At 30.6% G+C, this 23368-nt stretch overlaps 3 protein-coding genes across 3 annotated transcripts in view; 2 read left to right on the forward strand and 1 right to left on the reverse strand.

The window, feature by feature from the left end:
• LOC105198266 (prenylcysteine oxidase-like) overlaps positions 1–23368 on the forward strand; it is a 38400-nt gene that overhangs the window by 9392 nt on the left and 5640 nt on the right. The window lies entirely within an intron of this gene.
• LOC105201689 (putative nuclease HARBI1) lies at positions 12708–14628 on the forward strand. Its single transcript, XM_011169808.3, has 3 exons — positions 12708–13308; positions 13444–13590; positions 13764–14628. Exons 1-3 carry the CDS (start codon positions 13013–13015, stop codon positions 14551–14553), a joined length of 1233 nt encoding a protein of 410 aa, XP_011168110.3. The 5' UTR covers positions 12708–13012; the 3' UTR covers positions 14554–14628.
• On the reverse strand, positions 14626–19248 carry LOC120359511. Its single transcript, XM_039457216.1, has 5 exons — positions 19176–19248; positions 16686–16855; positions 16179–16465; positions 15781–15913; positions 14626–15704 (listed from the first exon to the last, which is right to left on the reverse strand). Exons 2-5 carry the CDS (start codon positions 16783–16785, stop codon positions 15469–15471), a joined length of 756 nt encoding a protein of 251 aa, XP_039313150.1. The 5' UTR covers positions 16786–16855; positions 19176–19248; the 3' UTR covers positions 14626–15468.

Consider the following 23368-nt stretch of genomic DNA (forward strand, 5'->3'; position numbering starts at 1 on the left):
TAAAAAGATATTTCCCAATAAATTGGAGAATTTGTTCGATAAAATATTAATATGGCAATAAACTGTACCAATTTTATTTTTATTTTTACAAGAACCTAAAGGGTTATTAATTTCTAAATCGTAAAGGTTGAATATAAGTAGTAAAATAAATTTACCATTTGCATTCTTTTCAACAGACCTCCAAAAATCAGTTTGAAATATAGAAACTAAAGATTCATTTTTTTTACTCTTTTTAATGTGTGACATTATTTGTTGATATACATTTGGAAGCTCTAAAAATTTTTTTAATATCAACTTTAGGGGTATTAACTTAATTTTTTATGTTGTAAATGCGATGGATATTTTTTCTTAATTTTACCAAATGATAAAATAAAATTTTTACGTATTAATTTTGGCATATACATGCAATCTCATTTTCGTAAATACTGTAATGTTTTATATTCTGACTTAAATAATTTAAAGCCATTTTTTATAATATTTAGAAAAACATCAAAATCTTTTATATCTTTAAATTTCTTAGATAAAATATTTAAACAGATAGTGAGAAACAAATGTAATTTATTTCTATATTCTTTATTATGTCATCAATACATTTTCTATTTAAATTTTCAGTAGAATACAATTTTGTTACAAAGCGAACAGAATATTCGGAGACTATATTTTTAAAAAGTTTAGTATTATTAATTTTGTCAGTATCATCAATCGCATCTAGTAATATTTTAGTATTAAAAAATTGTAGATTATTTTGACATTGCATTTTGGCACGATATTTCAAAAAGTTTCAACATTAGTTTTTTAATGTTTCATTATTTGTTAGTGTTTCATTTTGCTTTACGCAAACATTCTCTAGAGATAATATTTTACAATGCGTATTTAAAACATGTTTCCGTAATGAGTATAAATACTATTAAAGCTACCTATACAGTCTTCGAAATTACATTTCACTGTAGAATTCATAAGCAACTTGTGTCTCAGTTTTATATGTAACGTTAAAGAATCCATCAATAAAAATGTGTATTCACAGAAGAAACAAAGAATCATTGTAAAAAATTAGACTGCTACATAACTAAATACATTTATACAGAAAAAAAGAATTTTTGACTTATAATAACTTAAACTTATACATTAAAAGTTTTACAAAAAATGTAATTTTAATAATAAAAATTTAAAAATACGTTTTAAACATTAATACTTTCAGAGTTAATAGCTTTTTCAAAAGACTTAATTACTTTACTTAATACATATTCTATATTAGGAATTATGAAATCTCATTTTGTAGTAAAGTTAAAAATAGCTTTTTGGATTAGCATCCAAAGATATTCACTCATTATAGTGTAGCTTACTTGAAAAACACGATATGTTTTGAAGCATACATCGTGTTAAGAATAATTAGAATAAAATAAAAATGTTTGAATATTATTATATTTAAAATTAAAAAAGAAACAATCACATTTTAATAATTATTTATTTATAAATATTAATATATTTTTTATAAATTAGTTTAAAGTTATATATTAGGGAATAATAATTTAATGTATTTAAGATGAGCCTCTAACATTAATACTAATTTAACAATGATTTAATATTAACATGAAATTATAGTATAATATCTTATTCAGACGTATAAATTAAATTAGATAGAATTTGAATGTATATATAATATTCCTTGTTAGTAACCAAAATCTAATATAAATATTCTTCCTCCTTGTGTTAATCCCTTATGATAAGCTTGTGTATTCTGTGAATAATCCAAAATCATTCAAGCTGTTTTTGTCTGCCTTACTATCTGTCGTCCGAAAAACTAACTTATATTAATTAAAAACTCCTCACTCAATTGGAAAACGAATACGGGGTATCCTCCTCATTAAGAACTTCGAGACTTCTTAGACATCTTCACCCGATCAAGAGGCGCGGTCGCGTCTCGTGCCAATTAAAAAAAAAAAAAGCGAGAAAGACCGAAGCCTCTTTTACGCGAGTCAGCGAGTTCAAGCATAACGAGATTATTAGATCAGCAACGGCTGAACTGACCAAGTTCAAAGTCGTCTCATTCGATAGCTTGGGAAAAATTATATAAAAGTGTTTTTATTTTTTCTCTCCGTGCCGTACAAGCGGAGATATCGCGATGCAAATTCTAATCTCTACATTTTTCTGTAAGATACGTCTCCTTGGTCGTCGCCTTCAGGAATTCTTCCTTTCACATTTTCGACACAGTGTGGCGCTCGCTACTACACTATCAGTAGAGTCCCTAGAAATAGAGAGTCTGGACATCTGCCCCTAAAATGTCGGTGATGAATATGTAGTGTATGTACGTGAGCTTTATGTGTGTGTATGTTTATCATTGTGTGCACTTGAACGTATTGTATGCTGTTATCGCATTGGCTAAAGAGAATTAAACAGGGATCCGTATTGGTGCTGCCATTTTAGGTGCACAATCACGTGCATCCAATCACGTGGAACCCCGAGATGTCCAGACTCTCTACTTCTAGGGACTCTACACTATCAGCATCTATGCGGTCACGTGATGCACCATGTGATGTGCATCACGTGACCGCGATCATGATTACGCGTATGACAGGTTTCCTAACCTGTAACCTGAATCGTCAATAATATCTCGGTTTGCGGGGCAAACGACACATTTTTCTGCCGAATTCTTTCGCGTGGTGCAAAAATGCGTTGAATAAGCCTATTATTAATGAATATGTGCAGTTAAAAATATATATTTTGCATTAACTAGAGTCAATATTATTATATATTATACTCCTACGAGTGCTACGTATAAAATTTTTCGAGTGTCATAAGAAGATATGATTTACAAAGTGCACATGAATATGGTAATGAAACGAGGTTAATTAGATCGGATGCACCTTATTAAATCTATTTTTATCTTGCTATCTTTCTCGAATACATATTTACCTTTCTCAGCAAAAATGTAGTTTGCTTTCTCGGGTCTGCCTCTAAGTCATGCTTTTTTAATTCTAGCCTTAATGTAAATGTATATTTTTAATGAATTGACGTTTGAAACAAGTATCAAATAATTGAATAAAGATATAAAAATGATTCCAATGCCTGGTGTACGTGTAATTTTACAAGTTGAGTCTTAGAAGCCTCAACGCTGCGTGTACTTTCTGGTTTCAGAAATTTGTAATTAGATTAATTAATAAGTAAGGTAAGTACATTTTGAATCCTGTTTATTAAAAAAGTTAATAAAGTAAGTGTAACTTTTACAATGTATATAGAGTTTACTAAAAACTAGTTAAAATAATACATGATATTAAATATGCTTGCTGTGTTACAAAATGAATTATCTTTTATAAGAAAAAATATCTTTTATAAAACGCTCAGAAATATTATTAAATATCAGGTAACAGCGAGATTAACACATATTATTTATTTACAATCAACATTTATTTTGTAACACAGCGAGCATATTTAATATCATGTATTATTTTAACTAGTTTAGTGAACTCAATATATACAGGGTGCGAGAAAAGTTCCGGGATGGCGAAATATCTCAAAAACTAAGCATTTTAGGAAAAAGTGTTTCAGACAAAAGTTGTAGGGTTTAAAAAGATCTATTTACTGATCTTATCAGTTTGACCTTGGATGGCGTCGCCAAGGTCAGATCGAAATTACATTAACTTTTTTAAATGGAACACCTAACTTTTTATTGCATATTCTTGTAGCTTATCTCGAGACCTTTCCAAAACATTACAAGAAAGTTTATTTTCGTTGAGTACTTTCCGAGTTGTGAGGCTTGAAAGCTACAGTGTACTGTAGTGTGGGTCCAGCCAGTTAAGGCAAGTGTGGCGTGTGTCCGGCCAGTTAAGGCAAGTGTGGCGTGTGTCCGGCCAGTTAAGGCAAGTGTGGCGTGTGTCCGGCCAGTTAAGGAAAGAGTGGCTGGACCCACACTACAGTACACTGTAGCTTTCAAGCCTCACAACTCGGAAAGTACTCAACGAAAATAAACTTTCTTGTAATGTTTTGGAAAGGTCTCGAGATAAGCTACAAGAATATGCAATAAAAAGTTAGGTGTTCCATTTAAAAAAGTTAATGTAATTTCGATCTGACCTTGGCGACGCCATCCAAGGTCAAACTGATAAGATCAGTAAATAGATCTTTTTAAACCCTACAACTTTTGTCTGAAACACTTTTTCCTAAAATGCTTAGTTTTCGAGATATTTCGCCGTCCCGGAACTTTTCTCGCACCCTGTATATTGTAAGAGCTACACTTAACTTTATTAACTTTAATAAACAGGATTCAAAATGTACTTACCATATTTATTAATTAATCTAGTTACAAATTTCTAAAACCAGAAAAAATACGCAGCGTTGAGACCTCTGAGACTCAACTTGTAAAATTTTTTTCACATATTTTTATATCTTTATTCAATCATTTGACACTTGTTTCAAACATCAATTCATTCAAAATATACATTTACATTATGCTAGAGTTAAAAAAGTATGACTTAGAGGTAGACCTGAGAAAAAGCAAACCACATTTTTGGTGGAAAACATATGCATTGGAGAAAGATAGAAAGATAAAAATAAATTTAATAAGGCTCATGCAATCTAATTAGCTATGTTTATCATATTCATATGCACTTTGTCAATCATATCTTATGACACTTGAAAAATTTTATACGTAGCATTCGTAGGAGTATAATATAATACTGACTCTAGTTAATGCAAAATATATATTTTTAACTGCATATATTTATTAATAATACACTTATTCAACACGTTTTTGTACGAGACAAACAAATTCGGCTAAAAAAAGTGCATAATATATAATCTTGTCTATACAAGAGACATATTATTTATTGTGGATGGGAGTTGAGGTTAATTATATTCACGTAAGCAGTTTTTGATTTGCTTGGTGTATATACATATATATACATATATATATATATATATATATATATATCCCACATAGCACGTAATATTGCAGTGATATCACAGCAATATCACTTTTACATTGCAATATTACAAATGAAATATTGCAGAAATATCATGAAATATTACTGTGATATCATAGTAATATCAAAATGTCCGTGAAAACGCATCACTGTAATATTACTGTAATATTTCATAGTAATATTACTGTCATATTTCAAAATATTTCTGTGATGTTTATGTGATATTTAAATAATATTGCAAGAAATTAAATAAATAAATTATTTTACTTTATTTTATTTTTATTGTTATTCTTAATATTATTTTCATATTGTTATATGTAATATATATTAGACATAGAAAAAAATAATTATATTTATTAAAACAATACAATAATGTAAACATAATAAATGTTTAACTTACAAAAAAAATCTCTTGTATCCTTTTTTATTTTTGTTAAAAAAGATTCAATTTGAATTATAATTTTAATTTATGTTCAAGATTAAATAACAATACAAAATATTATTTACATGTAAAAATATAGAATTTTATGTGGAACAGCGTTCCACACGTACCCCTTGAAAAAAAAGTTGATAAACTTGTTTCAATAAACTGATTACTGATCAGTAACTGATGATGTTTTATCAGTTAACTGACAAAATATAATCCGTTACTGATCAGAAATCAGTTCATTAAAATAAGTTTATCAACTTTTTTTTCAAGGGACATCACATTGGGAAAAAAATTAGAACGAGTATTCGTTTCCAAATTACAACAAGCAACGATTTTCTTTAAAATCTCACTGAAGTGTGAGCTAGTGAGTCGTGGTGAGTCGGCTCGGTCGGCCGCAGTGGCGTCTAGATATAACACCTGTGGCTGCACTTGACTCACGAGAAGGTCTCCAGCGGCGCGGCCACCACCTAGCGGTGGTGCCAGCACTTGTTTGCGTGGAGTCTTATACACACGGCGGGACCGCATAGCGGCTGTGCACGCGCTCACTTGTTTCGTCGTATGCTGTGACGGTCGGTGACCGAGCCGCAACATTATATACATACATATAATTAATGAACATTATAAAATACCTAATTAATGATAGAATATATATAATCATATTTTTTAATAGAGTTGAAAAAAAATGAAATCTAAAGAAAAATTTGTTGGAAATTTAATATTTTAAAAAACTTGAAAAACCTTTTACTGTGGTGTTTAATAGTCTAATCAATATTAATGAATAAACTATTTCACAAAATAATGTACCGAGCAGTAAATATTAAACGACGTAAAAATGTATATTTTTTTCAAAAACTTCTAAATATACTTTAAAATATTTATTGCCAAGTGAATATTAAATGTGTATTAACAAAACTTTTTGTAAACATTTTTTTTTTAATACCTTATGATAAAAATTTTTAAAAATTAAAATCGATTTTTGTGCTCCTGTAAAAATTATAAATGGTAATAAGACAAATACAAAAGTTTTTCTGTAATTTTTTAATAAAATCATTATTGATCGAGTTGTAAAGCAATAATTAAATTGATAGATTACATAGAAGAGCGTACATTATAGTTTATACATATATACAGTTTAAGGGATAAACTAAGTAAATATCTAAACTAATAATAAAGTTAATTAACTTGTTTTCTTAACTGTCACTTTTATTCCACGAAAGGGCAAAGACATAATTATTTTATTTGTAAGTTGATTTCTTCTATAGGATACCGAAATTACCAAGAATATTAAGGATACTAAAAATATCGAAATTAATCAAAGAGATAGTGACGTTGCATTAATAAGACATAATAAAAACGTCATTTGACATTACCTTATTCTTTGGAATTAAATATTGCAACAATATATTGCAATGATATCATTGGAATATTTTAATGTTATTATCACTGTGTAATATCACAGTAATATTTCTGTGATATTTCTGTGATATCAGTAGAATATTTCAATGTCATTATCATTGTGTAATATCACAGTAATATTTCTGTGATATTTCACAGTAATATGTAATATTTCTGTGATATTGCAATGATTCTGTGATATCACAGAAATATTACGTGCTATGTGGGATATAATGTATGTATGTATGTATATATTGCTTGTGTGTGTGTGTGTGTGTGTGTGTGTGTGTGTATACACATTATAATCTTACTTGTAAGTTGAAATCATGGCATCACAAAAAATAAATATATTGCTTAACACTACAAAAACGCGTGATATCAGTACAAAATTACCTTTTCAAAAAAAGGTAAAAAAAAGGTGCCAATTTATGTGTGTGCGCGCGCACATTATCTATAATTTTTTTTAAAAACTCAAGTGGTACTATTTTTTAATTCAACCTAAATGTATTTTTTTCCAAAAAATGTATGAAATCTTTAAATTGCGCCAATTATAAAGAGAATATATTGCTGTTTGAAATAACTGTTGTACTACTTTTAACGAATAAAATGCAAGTGATAGTATATTTATTTTTTAAGTAAAACCCAAGTAGCGGTATCTTTAATTCTTTTTTAAATAAAATTCAAGTGATACTGTGTCTGTGTATTTTTATTGAAACATTTTTCTGTTCTAACCTAAGTGGATGTACTTAATTTAAAAAAGTTTCAATGAAATATGTAACATTTAATCTGAAAGAATTAAACAGTAATGAGAATGTTTTATTATAATAAAAAATTTTTAAACTACAAAATTGGCGCTGCTGTTTTACAACATTTTATTTAGATTATAGTTAGACATTTAGCAGCGCCAATTTTTTGTAGTTTAAAAATTTTTTATTTTAATAAAACGTTCTCATTTCTGTTTAATTCTTCGAGATTAAATGTTACATATTTCATTGAAACTTTTTTAAATTAAGTACATCCACTTAGGTTAGAACAGAAAAATGTTTCAATAAAAATACACAGACACAGTATCACTTGAATTTTATTTAAAAAAGAATTAAAGATACCGCTATTTGGGTTTTACTTAAAAAATAAATATCACTTGCATTTTATTCGTTAAAAGTAGTACAACAGTTATTTCAAACAGCAATATATTCTCTTTATAATTGGCGCAATTTAAAGATTTCATACATTTTTTGAAAAAAATACATTTAGGTTGAATTAAAAAATAGTACCACTTGAGTTTTTAAAAAAAATTATAGATAAGGTGCGCGCGCACACACATAAATTGGCACCTTTTTTTTACCTTTTTTTGAAAAGGTAATTTTGTACTGATAGGTAATACTTTGCCCGAGTGGCTTAATAGTATTCAATAAAAAATTTTATAATTCTTTTACTATATTACCGTATCTTTTTGTAACGCCGAGAGCAATTAAATCTTATTTAAATGGATCTAATTGAATCGTAATAACTTATTTACGTATTTAATATTAGTTCGTGGTAAATAATAAATCAATTTTCGTAACTTTTATATAATTACTGAAAAAAATGTGCAAAGACACTCAAAAACATAAACAACCCACTTTACCACCTAGCAACCATATCACTTCTTTCCTTTCTTTTTAAATACGAGCGAAATTCCACGACTTAAAACTTCTGCAAACATTATCGACACAGCGTTATCATGTAAATCTGTCACTTAGTGAATTGTGCTATGCGGAAATTTTAAACATATCAATTGCCTCTAAAGCCGGGTCTACAATGAGTCGGTAGTCTGAAGTAGTCGTAAGTATGAAGTCTTAAGTCTTAAATCTTAACCTAAGTCGGTTACTTTTCAATTTTTCGCATCTACAATGAGTCATTAGTCGTAAAGCGAGTCGCTCGGCTCAACCAATAGAAAAAAAGCAAGCTGTGGAAAGTGTATGTTTTGACTGTTTATACCGGTGACTATTGGTTCAATTTTTATTATTTCCAAATCGTCAAGATTCATTTTATTAATTGCGTTGATCTCACAATTGTAAGGATCGTCAGGATGGAAGTTAACTCACATGCTGTGACTTGTGTAAGTTTGCGCGTTGTCATGGTTGCCATTACTTTCAAACATAAGCGTTTGATTGGTCAGTCTTAAGTCGTAAGTCTTAGAAGTTGGCTGTTGGCCAACTTCACCGATTCACCGATCAGACTCATCGATTACCCTTCCGACTCTCTTCCGATTCACCGATCGTGGCTTAAGACTACGATAAGATTACCGACTACAGACTACCGACTCATTGTAGACCCTGCATAAAGTATTAGGGTAAAGTCGCCTATTATAGGATAGGTTTCTAATATGAGGTAGCGAGGTTTCTGCTACATTAATAAACGCATATGTTTGGTACCATCATAAACTTATTATTCTTGGAGTGAAATCTATTTAGTAAAAAATTCATTATTAGATCATGCGTGCAGTCGTTAAAAAAAAATTTGAAATTGAATGTTGTCAAGTTTTATTGAGATGAGTCTTTAAACCTTGTTTATTATAAAATAAACAAATATTTGATAATAAATTCTGCATGCAGTAATAAAGTTGTATTAATAGAAAAATACGGAATGTGATGATTTGCTTAATTATAAATATTAGATTTGGTGATCGTGAAACCGCAAAGAGTGGAACTCGTAATATAAGATGAGACACTCAAAAATCCCTTTTTGTTATTGCATATTTTGACTTTGAGAGCTTTCTAAAAGCTATAACAACGTTTTTCATTAAAGACTTTTGAATTATGAGGCTTGAAAGTTATAGCTTTCAAAATTAGCACTCACAAGGAGAATAAGGAGATGCCGCAAACTAAGAAACGCAGGAATTAGATAAGCCTAATAGCGTATTTCACTGGCTGAACTGGTGCGCACTCAGTGCGCATTAAATGCAGATATTTGGCATGAGCTCCAATAGACAGTGTCGGTTTTAATGCAAAACGCACTGAGTGCATCTTAGTGCCGCCCAGTGAGAAACACTGTTAGTTTATTCGAAAGGGGAGGTCGAGGGTATAAAAAGTGTCAGAGCATTTGAGGGCATGGGCCTTCGTTTCAGAGACATTTGCTTGTACTGTTTGGCATTCGCCGCGCAAGAGAACATCATTGATTCACAGTTCTATTTTTACAAACAAATCAAAATTATCATTAAACGAATACAAAATTGTCCTGATATTATTGTTGGCGGAGAAAGAACAGAATTAAATACGCGATATGATGCAATCAGAATTCAATCGTTACCACACTATTTATTATCTGTGCCAAAATTGAAAAATATGCTACAATTTGCTTGGTACGCGTCAAAGTTATCACATGAAAGCGAAATTTTTAGTAATGTGAATCAATTATGTTTTCCTGTAAACATACATAATATTAAATATTTTTTAAAAACACGTTATTCTTTTATACAATGTTCATGGTGTACAGTCAATTTGTGTTTCCAATGCTTTTACGTAAATTTTCACCTACAACATTGTACAGCAATGTCAGAATTGTATAATGAATAAAAATAAATAAATAAATTTGAATAAATACGCAAACTTTCTGATTATTACATTTTGTTTCATGTAACGTATGATATATAACAATTAAGATCTTGATAAAAATAATAAAAATTAATTTTAATTGATAAATATAGCTATTATTGAAAAAAAATTGACACTGCGAGATTTCAAACACTTCTCTTTACGCGGCCGTCTAGAACAAAATAGAAGACGTGCACCTTATAGCGTTTTTTACTGGGAGAACTGGTGCGCATTCGCCACGGGCAACGTGTTTCGCTGAACGTTTCGGTGCACACGAAACCGGTGCGCGCTATTTCACTGAGAAGTCTAGTGCCGAATTTTTGCTCTTTCGTGCAAGATTTCGGCACGAGCTTTCAGAGACTGTGTCAGTTCAGTGCAACATGGCTGCGCGGGACGCATGATTAGCAATTGCATTGCTAGATTTGTTTTCTTCATCATCTAGCAGTAACGAAAAAAAATTATTAGAAATCCGCGGAAAATTCCGAAAATCAAAAATTTTGTTCAGATGTTGCATAACCTAACGGATAAAGATGTAAGTATTATTTGTTTTCATTGTTTCTGCAGATTATATTGTATTACACGTGAAGCAATAATATATATTGTAAAAATATAGTATCAATACTACAAATAATCATATTATTATTAATAATTGTATTACTACCACCACCACTGCCATTGCCATTACCACTACTACTACTTTAGTATTATTACTATTACTATTGTTATTGTTGTTGTTGTTGTTGTTAGTATTATTATTATTATATTACATTATTTTATTAGATATTTTTTGTTTGATGGAGTCTGTGGTATACTTACCAATTAATTTTATTTTTAATTAAATTATTACAGTTTAAAAGTCATTTTTGCGTTGCAAAAACAGCCTACAAAATAATAGAATATGAATATTCCGAATTTTATACGTTTGATTCAATACTGCTCTTTAATTTTTTGTATAAAATTAATTCAGCTGGATCAATTAATAGATTAAATATTTTATCATTGACTTTAAAGTCTATAGTCAGTGCCGTAATAAATTTATAAAACCAACAAAATATCACAATAAACCGCACTGAAAATAATGTGCGTGTTTAACTGGCAGTGCAAAAAACTTGAACTTTTGATGTACTTGGGCAGTGCCGCCTGCCCTCGGCGAGTTTCCAGTGCGCACTCATTGTCAGTGCTGCCCAGTGAAAAACACTATTAGTCTCTTTGGCCACCGGCTTCATGCTTTGACTTACGGAACAATAGTACTTAACGTACCGCGCGGCGAATGCCAAACTTTACATGCAAATTTCCCTGAAACGAAAGCCCATGCACTCAAACGCTTTCATACTTTTTATACCCTTGACCCCCTCCCCCCTTATTTGAATAAACTGATGCTTATCTACAAAATTAATTCAAAAATTATCCGCATTTTTGCTAGAACACGTCTTTAAGTTCTGTGCAGGCAGGCTTTATGTTGACACTACTGGGATCTCATAATCCAAGCTGGACCTTAGGGTGTTTACAATAATTTAAGTTGAGTTAGGTTCCTCTAGGGCCGAAAAATGTTGGGTATAACTCTCTCTAGTACCTTTATGATTCATGACAACTCAACGCTCACAGAAGGATGTTTATGATAACCCTTTGACTATATAAATATGAACTGCTATTACCCCTCACTTTTCCTATGTTTTCGTGTAAGAAAGATCTGCAACGCTTCCATCTCCTAAGTGGCAGAAATGTGAAACAAAAAAGCAAGACAGCGATAGTAGAAGATCAGAAAAGAAAGAGACGGAAAACAATATATCGCTTTGAATTTATACGTTCACTCCAAAATATGTGATTATATTTTTGTAAAATAAGAATTAATTTTGCTAAATTAGAAGGAAATAAATATAAAATATACACATTTTATTATTAAAGACATATTTAAAAAAATTATATAATTAATGTATATATAATAATAAAACATATAAAGCAAAAAATGGAAAGTAAGTAATTAAAAATAAAAACAAATAAGTGATGTCATATAAATAAAAGGAAGCCTCATTAAAGAATAGAATAAGTTATTTTCGGGTAATAAAGTGTACAGTATAAATTATTGCCCGCTGAAAATAACAGTTTTAATTAAATTACGTTTTACAAAGTCTTTGTGTTCATTCAACGTAATTATTTTACCTTTATAAGCTAATTTAACATTCAAATAATACGTAATAATTAATTTTATTATTACATATTTATGATTCTCTAATATTTCTAGATCTTTAATATGTGTGTCAAAGTTAATAAATAATTTATCCAATCTTACATTTCTTAATGTTTCTTGAATCGTTGTAGCGATTATATTTCTCATTTTAAATTTATTTTCTAATTTTAAAAAATTAAAAATTTTTTCACTAATAGTTACTATTTTATAGGTGTCAATTTTTGGATATTGCACAAATGTTTATTACTGTCGCGTATAAAAGCCACACCATATGTTATTTTATACTGAAAATCGTCGCTTAGGAGATGGGGGCGCTGTAGATATTTCTTACAGCCTAAAAGAGTCAATTAGCAGTCCATATTTATATAGGCTGCGTTCCGTTTCGCGCATAGCACGCATTGTTCGCATAACATATGCTTAGCGCATTGGATACGTTTCGTTTCAATATGCGCACTATGTACGCTTTGAAATGGAACGATGTTAAACGCATTAGAAGCGTGAAATCAAAATGGATTCCACAACAATAAATTGCGCTATCACTATTGTGACAAAGTTTTTAATTGATGACATTAATGAAAGTGACATCGAATCGTCTAGTGAATCGTCCAGTTGCAGTTTTGACGACTACTATAGTGGCGAAGAATATGAGAACGTTTTGAATATCGATTACGAATTGGAAATTTTATATTTAATTTTAATGGTGGGTGAAACACGAGGAGAAACGGTTGTAAAAGAAAAAATAACAGATTTTGTTGAAAGAGTTATTCCTGGATACACAAGGCACATATTCAAAGAACATTTTCGGTGAGTGCAAAATATTTCTATACAATATTTGGTATATTTGTAAATATTTTAAAGTATCACTTATTTTCCATATTCAATTGTTTATCAATTTAAAGCAATGACAAGAAATTATAGTAGCTAGTTTATGTTTTGCAGAATGTTTCCGGAAACATTCGAAGAGGTGTTACAATTAATCGGGCCAGAACTAAAAGCCATAAATGCATTGCCTGGAAGAAAACCAATCTCTGCCGAAAAGCAACTCCTGATTGCAATTTGGTTTATGTCTACTCCTGACTCTTATAGGTATGATTTCATTTATTAAAACATTATTATATAAATTTAAAGAAAGAAAACAAATAAATTATTAATTTATAATAAGTTAAATTAAAATCGACAATGTTCAAACATACATGAGAGAAGATTAAAAAATTATTAATTATTTTAGAGTAATATTTTATTTGTGTTGTTATCTTCAGGTCAGTATCAACGAAATTCGGAGTTGGAAAAGCAACTGCATTCAGAGCATTAAGACGAGTAACGTATGCTCTACATTGTATTGCTCCTCAGTTTATTCAATGGCCCAAAGGTGCAATTGCTACAAATGTAATGAGGAAATTTGAACAAGTTTGTGGTTTTCCTAACGTGATAGATTGTATTGATGGAACTCATATAAAGATTCGTGCTCCAAAAGAAGATCCAGTCTCATACATAAACAGGAAAGGTTTCCACTCAATTAATGTACAAGTTGTCTGTGAGTCGCGTGAACTATTTACTCATTGTTATGCCGGACATGTAGGCTCTGTACATGATGCAAGAGTTTTTCGGAACTCACCAGTGGCAGATTTTCTTCAATTACCTGAAACCTATTTTCCTGATAATTCACACATTATTGGAGATGCTGCGTATAGTATCCATCCACATTGTATGGTACCTTTTAGAGACAATGGTCATCTGACAAATGCGCAAAAAAATTTCAATTATTGTCTATCATCTACGCGAATGACAATTGAACGCGCAATAGGTCATCTCAAAGTTCGTTTTAGAATTCTCTTAGATTGTTTACCTTTAACAAATATAAGAAAAATTCCAGAATTTATTTTAGCCTGTTGTGTATTGCACAACATTTGTATTTTGAAAAACGATATAATTGAACTGGGTATATATCCAAATGAAGAAGAAGTGAGACCTATTTTACATGATAACGCAGTTGAGTTAGGAAATGCTAAAAGAACGGTAATTATGAATACTTTACCAAGGAAAATATAATATTAAAGTGTAACTCGACATCATGTGTATAAAAATAAAAATGCATATATTATGTAATAAACAAATTAAACGTTGCTTTTGCTTATTTATTATTTTATTGTGAATTCATACATACATCTTTGGTATAAAATTATAATTCGCATATTGAAATTATTATAAAATGTAAGTATAAAATTATAAATAAACACCAATTTTTTACTTGGCAGTTAGAACATAAAATCTTACTCCATTTATAAAGTTCTTACTGAAACTAAAAATAATACTTAAACTGAATATTATTTTAATATGAATGTTTAAAATATTCAATAACACTTATACATACATATAAGACAATATCATTCATTTCCAAATTACTTTTTCTACAAATGTATATAACTACAAATATTACAAGTTTTTACTAATTAATACTGCATTATTATCACTTGTATGTATTGCTTAATAGTCAATTACAATTTTTTAAATCTCCGTAAAAAGTAAAACTTCATTAATTTAAATGTGTATGATAGTATTAATAAAGTTAGATCTTCAGATCAATAGATCACAGACTTGTTACAAACTAGTTATCACACAGAAAATAAAATATAAGGCACACCGCCAAAGTAACGCTATAATATCAATGCGGAAGTAATAATATCAACAATATTTTGAGTTAAGTCCTGCGCACAATAAAGGAATATTAGATATTAAGAACAAGAATTAAATTTTAAAATTAGTTTCCTCAATAAACATTAATCGTAACGCATAATAAATACGAATAACATGTAAGATATAAATGTACAAAATACAACATAATTTATTATTGATTTATAGTGTTTATTGATGAAACTGATTTTAAAATTCTAATTCCTATTTCTAAAATCTAATATGTCTCTATTGTGTGCCGGACCTTATTATATAAATATAAAGGCATCAAAATCATTTTTGTTTTTCAACTAAAGCTTTCATGATTTCGATCAATGATTTTTGGACCTCCATTTTATCTTCGTGAATCTTCTTTTGTTCTTCTTTACGTTCAGCATACCGCTGTTCTTTTAACTTTTCACGTTCTTTCCTTTCTTTTTCCTTTTTGGCCATTGCTATTTCTCTATTTTCTTTTATATCACCAATAAAAGACTCGAGGAGAGTCTCAACTCTCCGCTTTTTGCATTGATCTAAAATAGAAATTAATTACTAAACAGATATGTACAAATTATAAAGAATTGAAATCATTGATTTATTATTATTTACTAGAAGGCAATGAGAGTGATTCTGACTCGGCCACTGCCGAGTTCTCCACATTTATTGGCTTAAGTGGACCTTCGCTCGATGCAATTGCAGATGGCATCACAAAAGCCTTCTTTCCAAAAATTGAATCCATCACCTTCAAAATTATAAAAACATTTACTAAATTATATAAATCAATTACTTAAAAAATTACTCAAAATATAAAGAGATTACATATAAACTTAACAGTATCAAATTTGTTTTATTTTTTAATGAATTATTTAGAGAAATAAGAAATATAGATTTACCGAATAAAAAGCTCATGTATTCCGACAATTTCCACTTTTTTTATTTTGGTCGCTTATGTTTTTAAAGGTCCTTTTAAGACCAGACATTTTTACAGAGCATTGCAGCCCACTTACAGCATACTTTCCATTTGAATTTTCTTTCATTTTTTCTGCTATCTCAGCCCAAATAGTAGTACTTCTTTTGAACCCTGAACTGAAGTCAAGTTCTTTCTCCCGATACAACTCTAATAGTAAATATACCGCAGCATCGGGCCATATAAATCCTTTATTAGTAGTCAAACAGTTTTCGTCGGAATCAAGATTTTCAGAAGACGTTGAAGTCTGACTGATTCTTGAAGAAGTAGAAGAAGAATTATTCTTAGCGATTTCTTCGTTCACGAGCGATTGCAGCAAGTTTTCATCTGTAACAGTAGTATTCATAATTTATATTTACATTTAAAAATCAAATAAATATGAAAATCTACAAAAAAATGACTTTTGAAAGTAGCGAAAATATACTAGTTAGGAGTATTTTCGCTACTTTCAAAAGGTTTTTTTTCCATAAGAGATATCCATTTATTTATGTTTGTTCAAATTATACATAACCTGCAAATATATTCGGTTAAATCCGCTAAAGGTTACCTGTTTGAACTTTATTCATTACTTCCTGAGTAAGAAATAATGTGATGACGCTCTGCGTTTCTTCAAAGAAGACTGGGAATTCGAACAATGGTTCTTCCATATTTTCTCACTTTTCACTTTCTTGAAGAACTACAATGAATTACAACACTGTACAACACGGACCCGTGAACCATGGTGGAAGTATAACATGGTGTGCTCAATTTGGCTAAACCACGCCCCTTTTCACGGCAAAGTGTCTCTTATTCCTGAAGGCTGCCAACTGTGAAAAAATGAAATATTTAATGTCGGAAAGTTGCTGAACCTAGATGGTCGCATCTTTGTCACACGTACGAGTGCGTGCATTGCGTCTTTTTCTGTCATACCAGCGTCGCCAGCGTCATTGCTCCAATTTCAGTGTCTTTGCTTCATAGCGTCCATAGTAACAACACGTGCTTTGAGGTTATTTTTTAAACTTTATTGTAAAATAAAGTGAAAATGGTACATTGTGTAGTGAAATCGTGTAAAAATTGCAACGAAACGTACTTGCCGGCGCAAGTAAGCTTTTTCCGATTTCCGGAAAATGCAGTAATGCGTGAAGGCTGAATTCAGAGAATCGGAGAGAGTTTTATGCCCAAAAATATTAAGAATGGTAAGTCTTATTAAATATTATTAGCCAATTTTTTGTAATGACATTATTTCCATTGCAATTTGTATTACACATACAGGCACACACACAACATTCCAATACTGTTCCAAAAGAAAATATTGTAAATATTCGTATCTTAATAGAGCAACCTAACCTAACACCAATTACTTGATATATATACTAACCAACAACTTTCTATTTAATTGTCTTAACTTTTGCAATAAATTTAAAGAATAGTATATTAAACTGATACAATATGTTTCAAGATAATTAAATGTACGTATCATGTATACATTTATACGTATTGTCGAAATTAAAATAATTTAATAGGAAGTTACATAGCACACATCAAGTGCTTGATGTAAACTAAGACAATTGTTAACTTATTAATTGTTAATTAACTTAACTATTATTCTGTCATTTGAATTTTCAGCAAATATATGCTTAGCACACTTCACAGAAGATTTGTTTGTGAGAAGTAAAAAGATTCGACCTCCTATGGACATTCGAAGACAGTCGCTTTTGCCGAGTGCAGTTCCAACATTATTGTTACCAAAAACGGAAAATAGGTAAAAATAAATAAATAATAATTGATGTATTAATTACTGAAAAATACATTCCTTTTTTTGCATAACATTATCAAAGTAACATTTATATTTTCTATTTTAGTAACAATGAAAGTAATATGGACTTCAAAGTCATAGCCGAAGATTTTCCGCTTCCCGTCATCCACGAAAATGTACATGTAGTCTTCCGAGTTACTCGTCAGCCCTGATGATCCATCGAATATACAGGAATGTATGATAGATGCAGAATCACCGAAGGGTCGATTTAGAAGGTAAGAACAACATTGAACGATTACTGATGATAGTAATTTGCTATCTTAATTTGCCACAAAATTCTTGGTATATACAATAAACAATGATGTTTTGTTTTATTATTACAGTAATCGAAGGCTGGAGGAAACATATGCAATGTGTTGAACGCCACCAAAAACAAGAAAAAAATGAAAAAAATCAAATAGAATTTTTAGCTCTTAGTTTTTTAACTTTGAAATGTATAAAATAATAAATAATTATGTGTATCTAAAAACTGTATAATATAAGAATTGTGTATAATAAATTATTATATTTATCATGAAACTTGCATAAAAAATAAAGACTTATTTCTTCACATTTTGTCGGTAGAGATTGTCTTAGTCAGTTCATTCAAAAACACCAACACGTGGCTCAAGAATAAAATCAATGAATATTATTTAATTCAATTTAACTATCTTAACTATTTTTTTCTTTTCATTTTTAATGAAAAAATATCTTCAAATTTCAATAATTTTTTATTTACAAAAAATTAATATTCTGTAATGATTTGTGGACTTAATAATTCTATTTATTTCTTGTTTTGGAAAAAATTCTTGTATATCAATAGTTGTTTTTTAAATTTTTAAGAACTTTTTTTTTATTATTAAAATTACCGTAAAATTTATTACGATATTTATATTTGTAGTGTTATTTCAAATATTATTTTATTATTCAATACTATTAATCTTTATATTTTACACAAACTGTTTAATTTTTATTAATTTTTTACAATGAGCGCAATTAGTCTTTTGTGTCGTGTTGTATTTAATAACATTTATTTACAGCGGTAACTATCTGCAAGAAAAGAGATAGAGTGAAAATAGAAAACGTCCGACAAAGACAGTTATATCAGGTGTACAGACTTTAGAAAGTGAAATACTTCAACTTTTCACAGTTGGCAGCCCTCTGGAATAAGAAGCAGAAAAACGACGGAGAGCGCAGATTTTAGAGAAAGAAGGGATAGCAAATTGAGCACACCATGCTATCCCTTCCACCATGCCCGTGAACTAATATTTCACAATCCGCCATATGCAATTACGCAATCGCATGGAACGCATAAGCCAAGGTCCGTGGATTGGCGTTGGAGGGGAAGGAAGGTCGTTGCATAGCCGCCATTTTCGAGACAGCGAGTCAGTGTTAGTGTATGTACGTAGATAGTAAGGTACTACAGCTATTAGTTGTGTGAGTGAGCGAGTGTGCAGTAAAAGTATGGCCGCCGCCATTTTCGTTCCACATCGTTGAAGTGGATGCAACGACCTTCCTTCCCCTCCAACGCCAATCCACGGACCTTGGCATAAGCTGCCGTAGCTCGAACTTGAGGTAGCTGATGCGTGCGTTATGCGCTGCAGGTGGTGGGGATCTAGGGAAATCTAAGCGCTGTTTATGCGCGCATTGAGTGAAACGGAACGTTTTCTATGTAATCCGTGCGCATAATGCGCGAAACGGAACGCAGCCATAGTCAAAGCGATAACTCAAGTTGAGTTGAGTTCCACTAGGGCCAAAAAATGTTGGGCGTAACTCTCTCTAGTACCTTTATGATTTATGACAACTCAACGCTGTATCGTATTACCTGAGTTAAGTTAGACCTTGTGCTCAGCCGATGTACACCCAAGGACTTTGATTCTGTCCATGGGGAAATTTTCCAAACTGAGAAGTCGCTATCTTTCTACATACTTACAGTTCTTGATTAACGTAACGACCAATAAGCTCTAGTCATTTTATTAATCATGAACTGCAAGTATGTAGAAAGTGGTGACTTCTCAGTTTGGAAAATTTCCCCATGGACAGAATCAAAGTCCTTGGGTGTACTATGTAGAAATTTCAGAATAGCTATTTGTATAAGTTTCTCATAAACTTCACACATAAATATTGCATCTTTTGAAGGAAATAATAAGCCTCTTTTATTTTTTATGGAAATCAAATTATGGTCGTAAGAATTTAGCTGGAGTTCTGTCAAAGCGTCAACACATTGTTCAAAATTTTTTTTGTTAAAAAACGTACTGTAATGCCTGATATGTATGATATAATACTGCGGGAGCATTTTGTAATTAGCTGCGAGTTATTTTTATTACAATACAAAGCAATATCATATATTTCTAGTTTTTATTATCACAATTTGATGCATCAGTTACTAATGTCTATTTTCCATTATTGGCGGTTTTATTTATTGTCGTAATTAAATTTAATCAAAAAATAAAATATAATATATTTATATTTGATAATGAAATACAGTTTCCAGATGAAACTTCTTTTAATTCCATATGAAGCAAAATTTTTTTTATTGCACTTTGAAATTGCTTTAAACTATAGGGTTATTATTGCATCTAAATTGCTGTCTTATAATACTAAACATAAGTTCTAAATGATCTTGACTTAATTTGAAAGTGCAAATATATTATAACAAAGAATTTGGTTTTTCGCAAAGCATAATCCGTTAATTGAAATACAAGAACCTAAAAATCTAGCGTTTCTAGGAGAATTAATGAGCATGTTTCCATATGGAGTTTCTTTTAAATTGGAAATATATTCAAAACATTTATTTAATTTTGCATACATGATGTTTCTATTTCTAAAATTAATTCGTGCCTTAAAATCGTATTGTTTCATATTTCGACGCAGTTCGCCGGTTGAGCACGAGGTTTAACTTAACTCAGGCAATATGATACAGCGTTGAGTCATAAAGGTACTAGAGAGAGTCATGCCTAATATTTTTTGGCCCTAGTGGAAACCAACTCAACTTAGGTTATCGTAAACACCCAAAGATAATTTAACTTCATTGTTAAAAATTTTACAAAAATTTTAAATCTATAATTCCAGAGATTATAATTATTTTATATACTCTGATTTGACAATATTTATTAAATATCACAGCTCTACAAAATTAGTGGCGAGAAAGGGGGGGGGGGGTCTTTGAAATTTGAATGACGTTTCTATAGGATTTTGATGCGCTGAAAACAACAACGTTGTCCGGTTTTCTTCATCACCTTCCATTTTTTAAATGATTGCAAAAACAGCTTTTTTGAATTTTACTACTTTATGAAATTTTTCTGGCTAAAGAAAAAATGATAGCGGGGCCAGCTTTACGGCATTTTACGCAGAAATGTTCCCACAATAGAGAAAAAAAAGATCCCCCTAAACAAGACTCCCCTAATTTTGTAGATCTTTGTATTAAATAGTGAATATAATGTATAGAAATAGCCCAGGAATTTTAGGATTTTACTTCGGAAAAAATGCCACCTAACTAAATTTTTGCACACACCTTTATTTAGGCATTATAAACAAGGTGTAAAAAATTCCCATCAATATCGTGTTAGCTTCAAAAGTTATTCGAGGTCAAAGGTCACAAAAATTAATTTTTTGTGAATATCTTGCTTTCTATTAGTCGTACGTCAATTATGGTTATTATAAAAATTATAGATTGAACTGTTCTGTACAAAAAATGTTCTATACATTTTTTATGTACGAATAACCGTTTTCACGTTATACGGCTAACAAAGTGTCCGCAGAACACTAATAGCAATACATTTGTTTCCACACCACCTTCGAGGTAGAATATAAGGCGCATTTTTTTTACATGGTTTTCTCTGTAGGCCTAATCCATATTTAAAAAAAAAAAAAATAAAATCAACTAAATTATACAGTGGATGATGTATTAATGAAGAATTAAAATTGAAGTCAAAAAGCATAAAAGTAAAAATGCGATGTTAATCAAGTTGCGCAAAAGTTGTCATAGCGCAAATAAAAAATGTTCCAGTACGTGCGTTGCAGTAAATAAATAAAATTATTCTTCCTCATCATTGCTGTGAATTTCAGGCATCTCTTCTATATATACTTCTTCTTCTACTTTGCCTTGCACATTTTTATTTTCCTGTGATATGAAAGAATCTGTGGTGTTAATTTCATAATATTCTGATTCTTCTATGTTAATATTGTCAGAATCGTTATCAGGAGTGACATTCAAGCATGATCACGACAATGACCACAAACTGCAGAGCACGGCAATCCCACTTTTCTGCAGGCACAATTAGACCCACAACCTTTTGTACAATTACAAAAAATTGTGTTGAGAAGTGCATCCGGCGCAGGTGGTAATGAAGTTTTTATGGGCTCCAATAAATAATGATTTATTACCCATCCCCACTGTTTAGGATCTATCTCATTACCTAACCAAGTTTGTACCTGGTAATAGACGCGATATAGATGCTGTTGAGCGGCTGCAGCTGTTGGTGGGAGTAAGAATAATTTGAAAGGTGTATTGAATCTTGTCAATTTAGCGAAGCTCAAGTATCGGTAATTATTAATACAAGATTCTGTGATTGAAGCTCCATACATCGCCAAGAGAAAACGTACTCCATTATCCACAATTACATTTAGTGGACAAATTTCCTGATTAAATACTTCTGCTGAACGCTGTAAATCTTGACATTTCTGTAATAACTTCAAAGCTTTTATTTTTCTTTTATTGAAGAGTGCAGAAGTCGTATCACATCTAGTGATAGCATGTAAAAATAAAAGATGTTCTTTACAATGAGTATAATTGCCGATGCTGTCAGAAGAATATATTTGGTTGACATCACGTTTTTACTTTCTTGACTTCAATTTTAGCTCTTTATTGACATAACCACTGTGCATTTTAATTTTGTTTATTTTTTATAAAATAAGGATTAGGCTAAAAAAAACCTTAAATTTTACCTTGAAGGTGAAACGAATGTATTGCTATTATTGTTCTGCGGATACTTTGTTGGCCGTATAACGTAAAAATGGTTGTCTGTACATAAAAAATGTATAGAACATTTTTTGTAGAAAACAGTTGAATCTACAATTTTCATAATAACTGTAACAGACGTACGACTAATAGGAAGCGAGATATTCACAAAAAATCGATTTTTGTGACTTTTGACCTTGAATAACTTTTGAAACTAACACTATACCGATGGGGACTTTTTGCACTTTGTTTATAATGCCTAAATAAAGGTGTGTGCAAAAATTTAGTTAGGTGGCAATTTTTCCGAAGTAAGCCTCTTTTTTGATCTAAAATTTCTGGGCTAAAAGCGGAAATTCTTGTAATACCGAAAGAAATGCAATAAAGATATCTGCACACACGCACACGCACACGCACACGCACACACACACACACGCGCGCGCGCACACACACGCACACACATGCGCGCACACACACACGCGCGCACACACATAAAATA

This window comes from Solenopsis invicta, chromosome 14 (assembly GCF_016802725.1).
Source record: "Solenopsis invicta isolate M01_SB chromosome 14, UNIL_Sinv_3.0, whole genome shotgun sequence".
Taxonomy (NCBI): Eukaryota; Metazoa; Arthropoda; class Insecta; order Hymenoptera; family Formicidae; genus Solenopsis; species Solenopsis invicta.